The 13247-nt window shown below is 37.6% G+C and overlaps 1 protein-coding gene across 2 annotated transcripts in view; it reads left to right on the forward strand.

Annotated features, from left to right (window-relative positions):
- Positions 1-12997, forward strand: part of SEC63 (SEC63 homolog, protein translocation regulator) — a 67135-nt gene extending 54138 nt beyond the window's left edge. For both annotated transcript variants that reach the window (XM_060030139.1, XM_060030140.1), the window contains exons 17-21: positions 46-204; positions 1971-2072; positions 7166-7264; positions 10862-10966; positions 11921-12997. In XM_060030139.1, the coding sequence (XP_059886122.1) occupies positions 46-204; positions 1971-2072; positions 7166-7264; positions 10862-10966; positions 11921-12064 (609 nt within the window). In that variant the 3' untranslated portion in view covers positions 12065-12997. The remainder of the gene's footprint in view (positions 1-45; positions 205-1970; positions 2073-7165; positions 7265-10861; positions 10967-11920) is intronic.
- Positions 12998-13247: the final 250 nt, after the last annotated feature.

Here is a 13247-nt window from a genome sequence, read left to right on the forward strand (position 1 = left end):
TTCATTGAGATATTCAGAGCTTTTGTGGTTGCTTTTTCCTTTTAGGAAGCTGCAGTAAAGGAAGATGAAGAAGAAGTTTCTGACAAAGGCAGTGACTCTGAGGAAGAAGAAACCAATAGAGACTCTCAGAGTGAAAAAGATGATGGTAGTGACAGAGACTCTGATAGAGAGCAAGATGAAAAACAAAACAAGGATGATGAAGCAGTAAGACTTATAAGTTTAAATAATTGGAATTATACCTCTGGTGATAGTTTTGGTTTCTGTTGTTGTTTTTCCTTTGCTTGCTTTTTTTGCTTGTCTTAAGCAATACCAGTATATTTTATAATCTTATATTACTTTTACAGAATGTTTTTGAGGGATGGTAGTTGTAATTATAAAGAAAAATTATTTCTAACAAGATTGGAAATCCTAATTTTCTTAAATCTTAAATTGTTAGATGGGATAGGACCTGGGTCTGAGGTAAAGTCAGTTTGTTCTCTTAAGGCAATTTTCTGTGTTATCTGGAAATATGAATAAGGAAAGGTGGATTATGAAATAGGTAGCAGTTACTTGGAAGAGGATCTCAAAAGTTCCAGGAAATGTTTAGGGGTAAGAAACATTACTGTGGGCTGTAACGCCAAGAAGTTGGTTAAGGTAAAAGCTAACATTTACGGAATGCCACCTCGTTTCAAGAGGTATATAAGACATTAAGGAAAGGGCTGTCACTAAGGAATTAAGATTGTGAGGGTAAAGGGAATAGAAAAAAATCTCGTGGCATGGCATTAAGTTGCACATGATTTATGAGAAAGCTGTAGAAAAGAATATTTGGTGGACAAATAATGGTCCTTAGAGGCTAACTGTAAATTAACTGTAACCTGATCAGCCATTTTCTTTATGTTTGTGGTGTTCTTGACTGGGCCATTGATCAAAAGTAACCCTTATGGTTTAGGAATTTAAAAGAGATTCCCTGAACAGCCTCTGAAGCAAAAGCAGAGGCCAAAAAAAGGAAAAAGTAAAAGGGCAAAGGATAAAGGTATACAGAAATAATGTACTTGCCCTTGGGAATGGTGGGAGAAAAATAAGGATGACTGTTTTTAGCAGTTGCTGGCCCTTGAGTGTTTTTGTACTTTGATAATTAAGTTGATTGCCAGGAAATTAAAACCTATCAAAGAAATTATTCCCCCACGCTTGTTTTGAGAAAGAGTTGACATATTTCTTTCTGACTGTATTAGGGTTAGTAGAGGTGACTAGGTTAGTAGGATTTTGATAAACTAGCTTCTTCAGATGACCAAAAAATACGTTCATTCAATTGACAAATAATTATACAAATAACAAATAATTACTCATTATTTGTCACACTGCAAGCACTGTGTTAGATGATAGGAATGCAAAGCCAAATGTGCAATAATTTCTGCCCTTGAATGATAGTAGCCTGATGGAGAAGGCAGACTTGTAAGTGAGCATTATAGTAACAAAGAGACTATGCATGTTGTGCAAGGGGCAGTGATGCCACAAAGGAAGGAGTGATCAACTCAGCTCTGGGGTAGAGGACGATTTGTGGGACTCAGGAACTCATACTTTAGACTTTAGCAGCTCCTGAAAGAATAATGAGTAGGAATTTAACAGGTAGAGAAAAAAGAAAACAAAAATCTAAACAGGGTTTAGGAGGAGTGAAATAGCTGGTGAGGTCAGAGAAGGCTAGGCGGTTGGAAATGACTAGAAGAAAAAGTGCAGGGAGGAAAACAGTGACAGGAGACTGGAGAGACAGGTCCAGATCAGGTCATGATTGGCTGTGTAGTTCATAACTAGATGGGTTAGAGTTGATTTATGAAAAGAAGCATTGTAAGTCTGGGGCAGGGAAATGATCAGATTTGTGGAACTGAACTCAGTAGTAGTTAGCATTGTCAGGAATAACATCGGGAAGAAGACGGACACCCCTCAAAATGATTGAAAACATGCTTGATTTCAAAGATTTAATTTTCACTTTACAGGAGTGGCAAGAATTACAACAAAGTATACAGCGAAAGGAGCGAGCTCTGCTGGAAACCAAATCAAAGATAACACATCCTGTTTATAGTCTTTACTTTCCTGAGGTGAGTTATACACAGCCTAGTGTTTTCCTTATTCTATGCAGATATTTCTTAGTTGCTTTTTATCTCTCTGTGGTGTGTATTGGCTCAAATGTGCTGAATGTGGTCTGTTCTTGATAGACCACATTTTTGAAGGCTATATTTCAACGTAAATCATTTTTAGTGAATGTGTTGTTTAAAAGGAGGGTTGTTAACGTTTTAAGTACTTCTGTCTTTTCTGCGCCCAGATTACTTAGAGTTGTGCTTAATGATGATTTTTCATTAGCAGTTCAGGCAGTCCTAGTTGGACAAATGCGTATTTTGCCTATGACTGTATGGCTGTTATGAATCTCACAATCCTGTCATGTTTTAAATAGGATGAAAATGTTCTTAAATTTTCCCCATGGTTTTTCTCGGAGGGTTCTCTACTGGCCACCTGTAGCCACTAGACTTGCTCCGATAATTGCCCTGGTCCATGGGAAGAGGCAAGCCCATGGCTGAGGGACCCACTAAGTTCAGTAGGAGCCGAGCCCCAAGCTCAGCACAGATCATGGCAGTGCTGTTTGTTCACTTGTGCTTGTTTATGTTGTGACTGTGGCCTGTTCAACTTTTGATCTCTTTGATACGCTATGTTGTTTGTCTTTCAGATGAATTTGGGATCTGCTTGATGTATTGCATTTGTGGATGATTTTGTCTGTGGCTAGAGATCAAGGACTGGTTGCCTCTTAGTTTAGCGAAGCTGTTCTGTAGACTGCCTTGCAGCTTTGCCACAGAACCTTGTGCTTACCACTCATGTTTGGCAGGTGATTTCATGTATAAATCTGCTTTCTGCTCTAGAACATCAATCTCTAGTTGTTGGGGGCTGCTGAAGGCAAATTCCTAAGTGATTTGGCTCTCCTAATAATAAATGAGTGGCTCTGCACAGACTTTTGTTTTGACTTGGAGAGAAGTCAGCCCAGGATTCCATCTTACTGTGTGCACTGATCTTCTGGCATGTCCTGAGCTGTAGCCCATCTGTTAGGGGCATTTTGCCCATTGCAGTGTAGTCTGCCAACACCAAAGCTCCTGAAATCAAGCGAATAAATTCCACTCATTGATTGGTTTTAAAAGTACCATGGGGGCTTCCCTGGTGGCACAGTGGTTGAGAGTCTGCCTGCCGATGCTGGGGACACGGGTTCATGCCCCGGTCTGGGAAGATCCCACATGCTGCAGAGCAGCTGGGCCCGTGAGCCATAGCCGCTGAGCCTGCGCGTCCGGAGCCTGTGCTCCGCAACGGGAGAGGCCACAACAGTGAGAGGCCCGCGTACCGCAAAAAAAAAAAGGTACCATGGGATGCTGTAAGCTGCATAATTTGTACCCTTATAATAGACAGCTTCATTTTAGACCATGCTTAGTTAATAAGCAAAGCATTCATTTACTCCCTTAGAACATTTTAGCAGTGAAAATGCCTTCTTGTAATTTCATCTACATGGTAAATATCTCAAAGTGTCATTTATCAGATAAACTTTATTTAGGATTTTCCTAACATCTACCTGTCTACCTTCCCATGTACCTACCTAACCACCATACTACCCACTTAAATTACTTAAAGTTTTGTGTTAATAATTAACTTACATGTTAATTGCAGCTCATATGTTTAATAAGTTAAGAATGGTTGGGAATCTCACACAACAGAAACAGTTTTGTTTAAAGTGCAAATAGCTCATGGTAGAACATCTTTTCCACTTTCACCATGTGCATCAAGAGGGCGTAGGTGCAGTGCCATAGATTGATAGTCACTAGCTTCTTTTTTTTTTTTTACACAACAAATCTGCTCTTTTTTTTTAAAATTTTCTTTTATTTATTTACTTATTTAGGCTGCATTGGGTCTTTGTTGCTGTACGCGGGCTTTCTCTAGTTGCGGCGAGCAGGGACTACTCTCTGTTGAGTTGGGCTTCTCATTGCTGTGACTTCCCTTGATGCGGAGAACGAGCTTTAGACACGTGGGCCTCAGTAGTTGTGGCTCGCAGGCTCTAGAGTGCAGGCTCAGTAGTTGTGGCACACGGGCTTAGTTGCTCCACCGCATGTGGGATTTTCCCAGACCAGGGCTCAAACCTGTGTCCCCTGCACTGGCAGGTGGATTCTTAACCACTGCGCCATCAGGGAAGTCCCAGATAGTCACTAGCTTCTTAATAAATAGTATTCTTGAGTGAATCTCATTTTAATCAAATAGCGTGCGTGGGGGGTGGAGGGTGGGAGGCATTCTCTAAGTGGAGATAAAGAATAAATGCACATTTTGAATATACCCCTCTGCTTCTCATATCAATACATGTTCTGGTAATGATATTTCTGATAATGAAATGTCAGACCACTTAAATAGTAGAGATGTTCACCTCATTTCATTAATAATCATAACTTTAAAAATTATTATTGATATATAGTTGAAATACAACATCACATTAGTTTCAGGTATACCATATAGTGAGTTGACATTTGCATTCATTATGAAATGGTCACCACAATAAGTCTAGTAACATCTGTTCCCATACAGAGTTATTCCAATATTATTGATCATATTCCTTATGCTGTATATTACATCCCCATGGCTTATTTATTTTATAACTAGAGGTTTGTACTTCTTAATCTCCTTCACTTATTTCTCCCGCTACCCCCACCCCTCTGGCAACTACCGGTTTGTTCTCTATATCTGTGAGTCTGTTTTCATTTTGTTTTGTTTTTTAGATTCTACAAATAAGTGAGATCATATGGTATTTGTCTTTCTCTCACTTCACTTAACATGATATCCTCTAGGTCCATCCACATTGTTTCAAATGTCAAGATTTCGATTCTTTTTTTATGGCTAAGTAATATTCCATTGTATATATGTACCACATCTTCTTTGTCCATTCATCCATCAATGGATACTTCAGTTGCTACCATATCTTGACTACTGTAAATAATGATGAGGTGAATTGCTGTGTACATACCTTTTCAAATTAGCAACTTTGTTTTCTTGGGGTAAATTGCCAGAAGTGAAATTGCTGAATCATATGGTAGTTGTAGTTTTAATTTTTTGAGGATCCTCCATACTGTTTTCCATAGTGGCTATATAAATGTAACTGTAATTTTATTGTGCTCTGTGTCCTAGGCAGTTTAACAGATATTTTATTTGTATTATCTTGGTTTATCTTCACAACACAGTGTGAGGTAGGCATTCATTACTTAACAGAGAAAAAAGTGAGGTTTAGAGAAGTGAAATAATCAGGTCTGGATGGCTTTAAAACAGGCATTGGCAAACTACTGCCTACAGACAAATCTGCCTCCTGGCCTGTTTTGTAAATGAAGTTTTATTGGAACAGAGTCACACTCATTCCTTTTGCAATACAGTGGCAGAGTTGAGTAGTTGCAGCAGAGACTCTTTGGCTCACAAAGGCCAGATGTTTATACAGTTGGCCCTCGGTGTCTGGGGGTTCTGCATCTGCAAATACAGAGGGCCAACTGTACCATGACACTTTATGTAAGAGACTTGAGCATCTATGAATTTTGGTATCCTGGAGGTGGCGTGGTCCTGGAACCAATCTCCTGTGAGGTACAACTGAACTCTATTTTGAGTCTGTTATGTTTTACCCATTTTGTGTGTGCAAAACACTCATAGACGAACATGTATATACACATATACCTGTTGTGGTAGTCTTAACCCTTGAGTTGAGCAGAAGTTGGGTTAATCATGCACTTGTGATCTGTTATTCTGCTTATTAATGTTGCAGTGCCTTGTAGTTTAAGGCATTTAAACAAAAACTTTTAGCTGAACTTAGTGTAGCATTATTAGAAAGATAATAAAACGAATTTTAATATCTTAGGATTGAAATGCAATAGAAAGTGCAAGTGTTTTTGGCTTAGAAACAAACATTTTTCCTACGAAACTATTTTCAGTAAAAGTTATTTTTTTTAACCTTCTTTTGGATGACTGAGACTTTAGAATAGTCTATTGTTTTTTTGGTTGATTATTTGGAATATTCTAGAGTTTATTTTTAGCTACAAAACTTTTTTTTTTAAAGCCATTTTAGAAAAATATTGTCTCTATCCAGTTCTTAAACAGTGGATGCGAAGAAGATGACTGTTTAGTTACTGACCTGTGCTGTAAGTGATAGTTGCTGGGCACACTGAAGTTTTGTACTTCCAGACTAGTCTTCTAATTTTTGTTTTAATAGATTTTTGTCTCCTGTCAGTGCTCTCTGCTACCATTGTGCATTCTGGTGGCAATTTTTTTACCCAGCTCTTTTTCTGGTCCTAATCTTTTATGAAGTACAACTAAAAATGCTGAGCTTGTTAAAATCATGTGCAGTAAAAGGTATAAACAGGCTCTTAGAATCTGAGATGCTCTCTTATGAGTAATGTGTTTTAATATATTAATTTCTGATATTGTTGTAAGTCCTTTCCATTCCTACTTTCTGGCTTTTGCTTATTACTAGGTAACATTACTAAGATTATTTGCTAAATGATATTGTAATAGTTCATACTGTTTTCTTTTTTAGCATATCTTTTGTCATTTACAATTAATCGGGTTTTTAATACAGAGGTTCATCAATAGCGTTTAAGGGGCCATTTGAAACACCAAAATTACATACAGAAGTGTTGTGGAGAGCGGATCTACAAATGGTTAAGAACAATTTATTCATTCAGTAAATATTTATGGACATCTATTTTGTACCAGGCACTGAGTCTGTGCTGGGGATACAGCAACGAATAAAACAAGGAAAATACAGTTGGCCCTCTGCATCTGTGGGTTTTGCATCCATGAATTTGACCAACTGTGGATTGAAAATGTTAGGGGGGTACATTCCAGAAAGTTCCAAAAGGCAAAACTTGAATTTGCTGGGTACTGGCATAGCGTTTACGTTGTATTAGATATTGTAAGTAATCTAGAGATGAAACAAATCATATGCAAATACGACACCAGTTTATATAAAGGATGTGAGCATTCATGGATTTTGGTGTCCACATTGTGGGTGTGTGGGGGCGTGTCTGGAACCAGTCCCCCTCAGGTACCAAGGGATAACCATACCGCTAAAATGAGACAAGGCAAAATTGTATTTCTCTAACTCTTTTTGGTTATTTATATTTATTTTTCTTTGCAGGAAAAACAAGAATGGTGGTGGCTTTATATCGCAGATAGGAAGGAACAGACATTAATATCTATGCCATATCATGTGTGCACACTAAAAGATATGGAAGAGGTAATTATCCAACAACATTATTTAAATATAGAAAACAGTGTAGAAATCAGTTTATCATATTTGGCTTATTACATTTTATTTAAGACACATTTTATAACTATTCTCTGACATATTTTGGAGGGAGCTCATTGGAAATTTATAAAGTACTGAACTACAACTTGGTAGTCTTCTAAAACCTTGTTCTCAACTTATTTTGGGGAGTTTTCACTGTTACTATCTAAGAACACATGCCTTACCTTATCTCCAGAATTTAATTATGTTTTACAAAAATTTATTATTTTTATCCTCTTTGGGTTAGTGCTCAGATATATACCTTTTGTCTTAAAAAACAAATATAAGAACTGGTGATTCGTTTTTTAGAGTGGAATTTTTTGTTACATTGCTTTGTCCGCTGTCAGTGACATCAGTAATATAGCTTTGTGATGAACATATTTTGCCCTTGGATTTTCTTGTTTTTCTTCTTGATTTTTTATGTTATTTTTCTAGGAAGAAGTTCTGTCTACCCAGACTTGGTGGACAAGAGCAAGGCTTTGAATTTCAAGATCTATGATGATGATTTTTAATCCAAAAAGTTTTTTCCCACCTTTCTAACCAAGTAGTACATGTATGAAGTAGTTTCTTGTTTATTTGACACTTAGAGTTGTTACCAACTTAAGGGTATTTTTGAGAGTAATTTTAACATTTTTTTTGTGTGTGTGCGGTACGTGGGCCTCTCACTGTTGCGGCCTCTCCCGTTGCGGAGCACAGGCTCCGGACGCACAGGCTCAGCGGTCATGGCTCACAGGCCCAGCTGCTCCGTGGCATGTGGGATCTTCCCGGACCAGGGCTCGAACCTGTGTCCCCTGCATTGGCAGGCAGACTCCCAACCACTGCGCCACCAGGGAAGTCCCAGCCATTGATATTTTTGAAGAGTCCAGGCAAGGTATTTTATAGAATATCCCTTAATCTGAATTTGTCTTATTGGTTACTCACGCTTATATTCTTCTCAAATATTTTTGGCAAAAATACTGCGTAGGTGATGTAATAACCTTCTTAGCGCATCACATCAGGGACACATTATATTAGTTTGCCTGATATTGGTGATATATCATGGTTGATCATTTAGTTAAGTCTTTTCTCTGTTGTAAAAAGTGTGTCTTCCTCCAATCTGTGGGGTGATACTTGGACACTATGTGAATACCCTGTTCTCCAACAGTCTTTAACCCACTCATTTTAGCATATGTTGATGATTCTTGCCTGAATCAATTTTTACTATGCTGGCTGTATTCAGTGTAGTTTAATTTTATATTTCTCTTAAGAGGGAAACTGTACATCTTTCAGTGTGTTTGAATCATATTTCTTTGTGTGTCTGTTTGTGACCATCGTTCATTTTTGTTGGGTTATATTGGTCTTTTAAATTGGTTTTGGGACTTTATTTTTGTTTAAATATTATGAAATCAGCCCTTTGTGATGTGTGTTGCAGATATTTCTCCCCAGTTTGTTGCACTATTGTGGCTGTTTTTATCAAGCAAAAATAGAAATATTTACTCATTTGTTTATCCATTGGTTTATTTGGGTGTTTGATGGTATGATTTAGTAGTCTTTTTCTTTTATGATTTGTAGGTTTGATGTTACAGTTAGAGGGGCCAAACTTTGAGATTAATTAAAAAAAAAATTCTCCCATGATGTTTTCTAGCTTGTTTGTTTTTTTAATAAATTTATTTATTTTATTTATTTATTTTTGGCTGTGTTGGGTCTTCGTTGCGGGCTTTCTCTAGTTGCGGTGAACGGGAGCTACTCTCCGTTGTGGTCACGGGCTTCTCATTGCGGTGGCTTCTCTTGTTGCGGAGCATGGGCTCTAGGCACACGGGCTTCAGTAGTTGTGGCATGCGGGCTCAGTAGTTGTGGCTTGCGGGCTCTAGAGCGCAGGCTCAGTAGTTCTGGCGCACGGGCTTAGTTGCTCCGCAGCATGTAGGATCTTCCCGGACCAGGGTTTGAACCCGTGTCGCCTGCATTGGCAGGCGAATTCTTAACCACTGCGCCACCAAGGAAGCCCTAGCTTGTTTGTTTTAATGGCAAATTTTAATATATAATCTTGCCAACAAAATCTGGATTTTGGAAAGTGGAGGCAGATTACCAGAACATCTAAATGTCATCATAAAAATGTATTCTTCCTTTGTCCAAGTGGAGTAGAAACTTCTAAGAGTTCGTAAATGTTTGTATTTGAAGTTCATTAGTATATGATAGGAAATAACGTATCTTTTTGACCTTGTAAGGCATTGGACATCTGTAAAGAAAAAAACGTATTTCTCCCATGTGTTTCTCCTTTACTCTAACACTACTGCCACACTCTCAACACTTCTGATACCAGTTTGTGGGCTTTTCCCCACACCAAGCAATTCGCTGTGACACCAGCTGAGTGTCCTGTGATTTAACTCAGTGCTGACACTGTCTACCTGGATATCTACCTCAGGTTAAGGGTTCAGTCCCACAAGACTGCTGTTCCCCCGCTCTCCATCTTTAGATGCTAGTCACAAGTCCCAGGTTATCACCTATACTTCTGACCAACTGGCTGTAAATCGTGGTTCCCATGATCCCCCTCCTTGGGTTCAGTAATTTGCTAGAATGGCTCACAGAATTCAGGGAAACGTATTTACCAGTTTATTATGAAAATAATATGATAAAGGATATAGATGAATATCCAGATGGAAGAAATACCTAGGGCAGGGTATGTGGGAAGGGGCATGGAGCTTCCATGCTCTTTCTGAGCAATCCACTCTCCCAGCACTTGCACATGTTCACCAACTCGGAAGCTTCCAGAACCCCTACTTCGGGGATTTTTATGGAGGCTTTATCACAAAGGCATAATTGATCATTAATTCAGTTTCCAGCCCTTCTCTGGAGACTGGGGGCGTGGGACTAAAAGTTCTAAGCCTCTCATCATGGTTTGGGCTTTCTGGTGACCAGTCCTCATCTAGGAGCCCACCAAGAGCCACCTCATTAGAAGAGAACTCATTCTTATCCAGGAAATTCCAAGGGATTTATAAGCTCAGTGTCAGGAACCAGAGTCAAAGACCAAATATTAGAACGAAAGATGCTCTTTGTGCTCTTATCACTTAGGAAATTACAGGGGTTTGAGGAGCTCTTTACCTGGAACTGAGGGCAGAGACCAATGTATATATTTTCTATTATCTCACAGCATTTGTCGTAGAAATAAGAAAATTTGGCAAGAACTCTTTCCTCTCTGGTGAATTCTATTTTAGTCCGTTTCATTTATTTTACTTTTATACCCAACTTTATTTCTTCAAGTTGTCAAGATGTGATGGTCAACATAGAACTTGGTTGCTTTAAATATGCTTTCTTGAATTGTGGAGATAGAAATTAACCCCATCAATTCTGCCTCTTTTTGTTTTCTTTTTGTATAGTATATATATGACATAAACGTCATATATGTGTGTATTTGTTGTTGTTAGAACTTTTGTAACATTTATTAGGACCTCCTGTGTCATCTGAGTAAACCCTAGCTATTAAATACTCTGGTCTAAATATTTTAGGAGTGAGCTGTTGTTTCTTCCACTCCTCAAAATATAGATTTTAAGTGCTGATTTTATATTCTAGGTAGAACTGAAGTTTCCTGCACCAGGAAAGCCTGGAAATTATCAATATACAGTGTTTCTAAGATCAGACTCCTATATGGGTTTGGATCAGATTAAACCATTGAAGGTAAGAGTAATGACTATGCATTGCATATGGTTGTCTATTTGAATAAGTGCTTAATATACTGGGGAAGGTTTTCTAGTTTTGAAATGTAGAATAATAGAAAAAGAGGTCATCTCATACTTTTAGGTAATATACTTGATGGACTACTCTTTCAATAATAAACTTAAGTTGTATTAACAATGTAATGATTTAGAACCTTGAGTATAACTTACGTGATACATTTTAATGTGCTGTAATATGCTGTAACTTTACAGGGCCTCACCAAATGGGTTCTGTTTTCTTTAAAAAGCACATGTGTTTTCCCACAGATTCCATTGTAGTGTTTATTGATTTCCAAAACTAATTTGTTTTTGATCATTTTAGAGTATACATTTGTGTATCATTTGAAGCACACTCCCATCAGTGTTTACTGTTTCACTTGAGCTTTTTATAAGAGGCATGCTATTGTGTTAGAGAGATTGTGCTGAAGAAATATTGTTGCACTGTATACTGGAGACCTAAGAGAAGGTAGCCAGCAAAGACATACCTTTTTTTCCCCCACGAGAATACTGTATTTCTTTCCATTGGCTGTAGAATGTTACTTCATGAGTCTGGAGGCTGCAAATACCTCTTTGGAAGTCACACTTGAGTTTTTCTTCATCAGCAGAAGACTTATTAAGACATTACTCAGTGTTCTCACTCAAGAATCACAATTATTCACCTTTCATGCCACAGAGTAAATAGTATAAGCTCCTAAAATCAAACTACATTAGAAATTTAACTATACTTACGTGTTAGTAGATTCACCTTTTTATTTCTGGGATGAGTATCTGTTCTAAGTATGTTAAATTTAGAGTTAAAAGCATAAAATCTATTTCTTTATAATTGCTGCAGTCAAAGAAACCTTTTCTTTACCAGGTATTTCTCCCATTATTCCTCCCCAAGTTTCTGAAGTCTACATTTAATTCTTTTTTATAGTTGGAAGTTCATGAGGCTAAGCCTGTGCCAGAAAATCACCCACAGTGGGATACAGCAGTAGAGGGGGATGAAGACCAGGAGGACAGCGAGGGCTTTGAAGATAGCTTTGAGGAAGAGGAAGAAGAGGAGGAAGATGATGACTAAGCAGTACTATGAATGGACCACAGTATTTGCACATATTTGCAAATTTTTGCTGTTTTGGAAGTGTGTAATAAACCAGAAACAGTGCAGAACTGATGTTGAAGGAGGTGTTAGTTCTTTACTAGAAATGGGTGCATAATATAACTAGGCAGTGGTGGTGCCTTGGTACAGTCTGAAAAATGCTTAAGGCTTGTGAAAGCCTTTCAAGTATGGGATGGTGCATTTATTTCATCTGCAAATGATAATAAACCCTTTGTTATAACTGTCCAGAAGTGTGGGCTATGTATTATCTGATCATTTATGGTCCCAGTGAAAGTAAAGGTACATGAAAAACAGTCTATAAATGAGCGACTTTTCTTTGTTTAGCTTTAGTTTTAACAAACGTTAAAGTATGGTAAACACCACAAATGTTTTAAGTAACATCTGCTCAAGTTTTAATCTCTTGGTAAGCTCTATTCACTTATTGACATTTTGCAGTGATACAAGAGTATTTATAACAGCTCCATTCATAGCTTTAAATATTTTATTTTTGCCTGTCTTGGTCGTAAGTTGGCATTCTGTCACATTCCACATAATATAGAGGGCTACATTTTGGGATTTTCCTTCTTTTAATTGCCCAGAGTTATCAGATTATAAAAATGGCTTTTAATGGCTTAAAACATTTTTAAGCCTCTATTTTAGCAGATCAATACAGGATCTAATTCTTTTTATAAGCTGTAGATCTAAAAATGATTGTGGGACCATATGTTCTCTGATATTGGTGACTTATGTTATTAAACCTTTTTTAAAAGGTTCATTATAAAAGCTGAAATACATTCTTAGCTTTTAATCTACCTGACTCTATCAGAAGCCTTTTAAGGAAAAATATAACATGCAAACGAGGCATTTTTTTGTATTCATTTTGGACTCCTGTCAATAAAATAGAAGTTTGACTCATTTTACGTTTGTAATGGTGTGTCTTTTTACTCCCAGAAAGGGATATGATAGGATAACTCATTCTTTTATTTTTCAACTAAAAATTTAATAATAATATACATGACTGCTGATGTGATTGCTATTTCTGTATACTATAGAAAAACCCATGATTGGGAAGAATTTTCCCCTCACACTCTCACACAGTACAACCTGGAAGGGAGTGTGTGTAAAGAGCAGAAATGTGTACATGCTGAGTTATTGAGGTATTACT

Source organism: Delphinus delphis, chromosome 14, assembly GCF_949987515.2.
Source record: "Delphinus delphis chromosome 14, mDelDel1.2, whole genome shotgun sequence".
Taxonomy (NCBI): domain Eukaryota; kingdom Metazoa; phylum Chordata; class Mammalia; order Artiodactyla; family Delphinidae; genus Delphinus; species Delphinus delphis.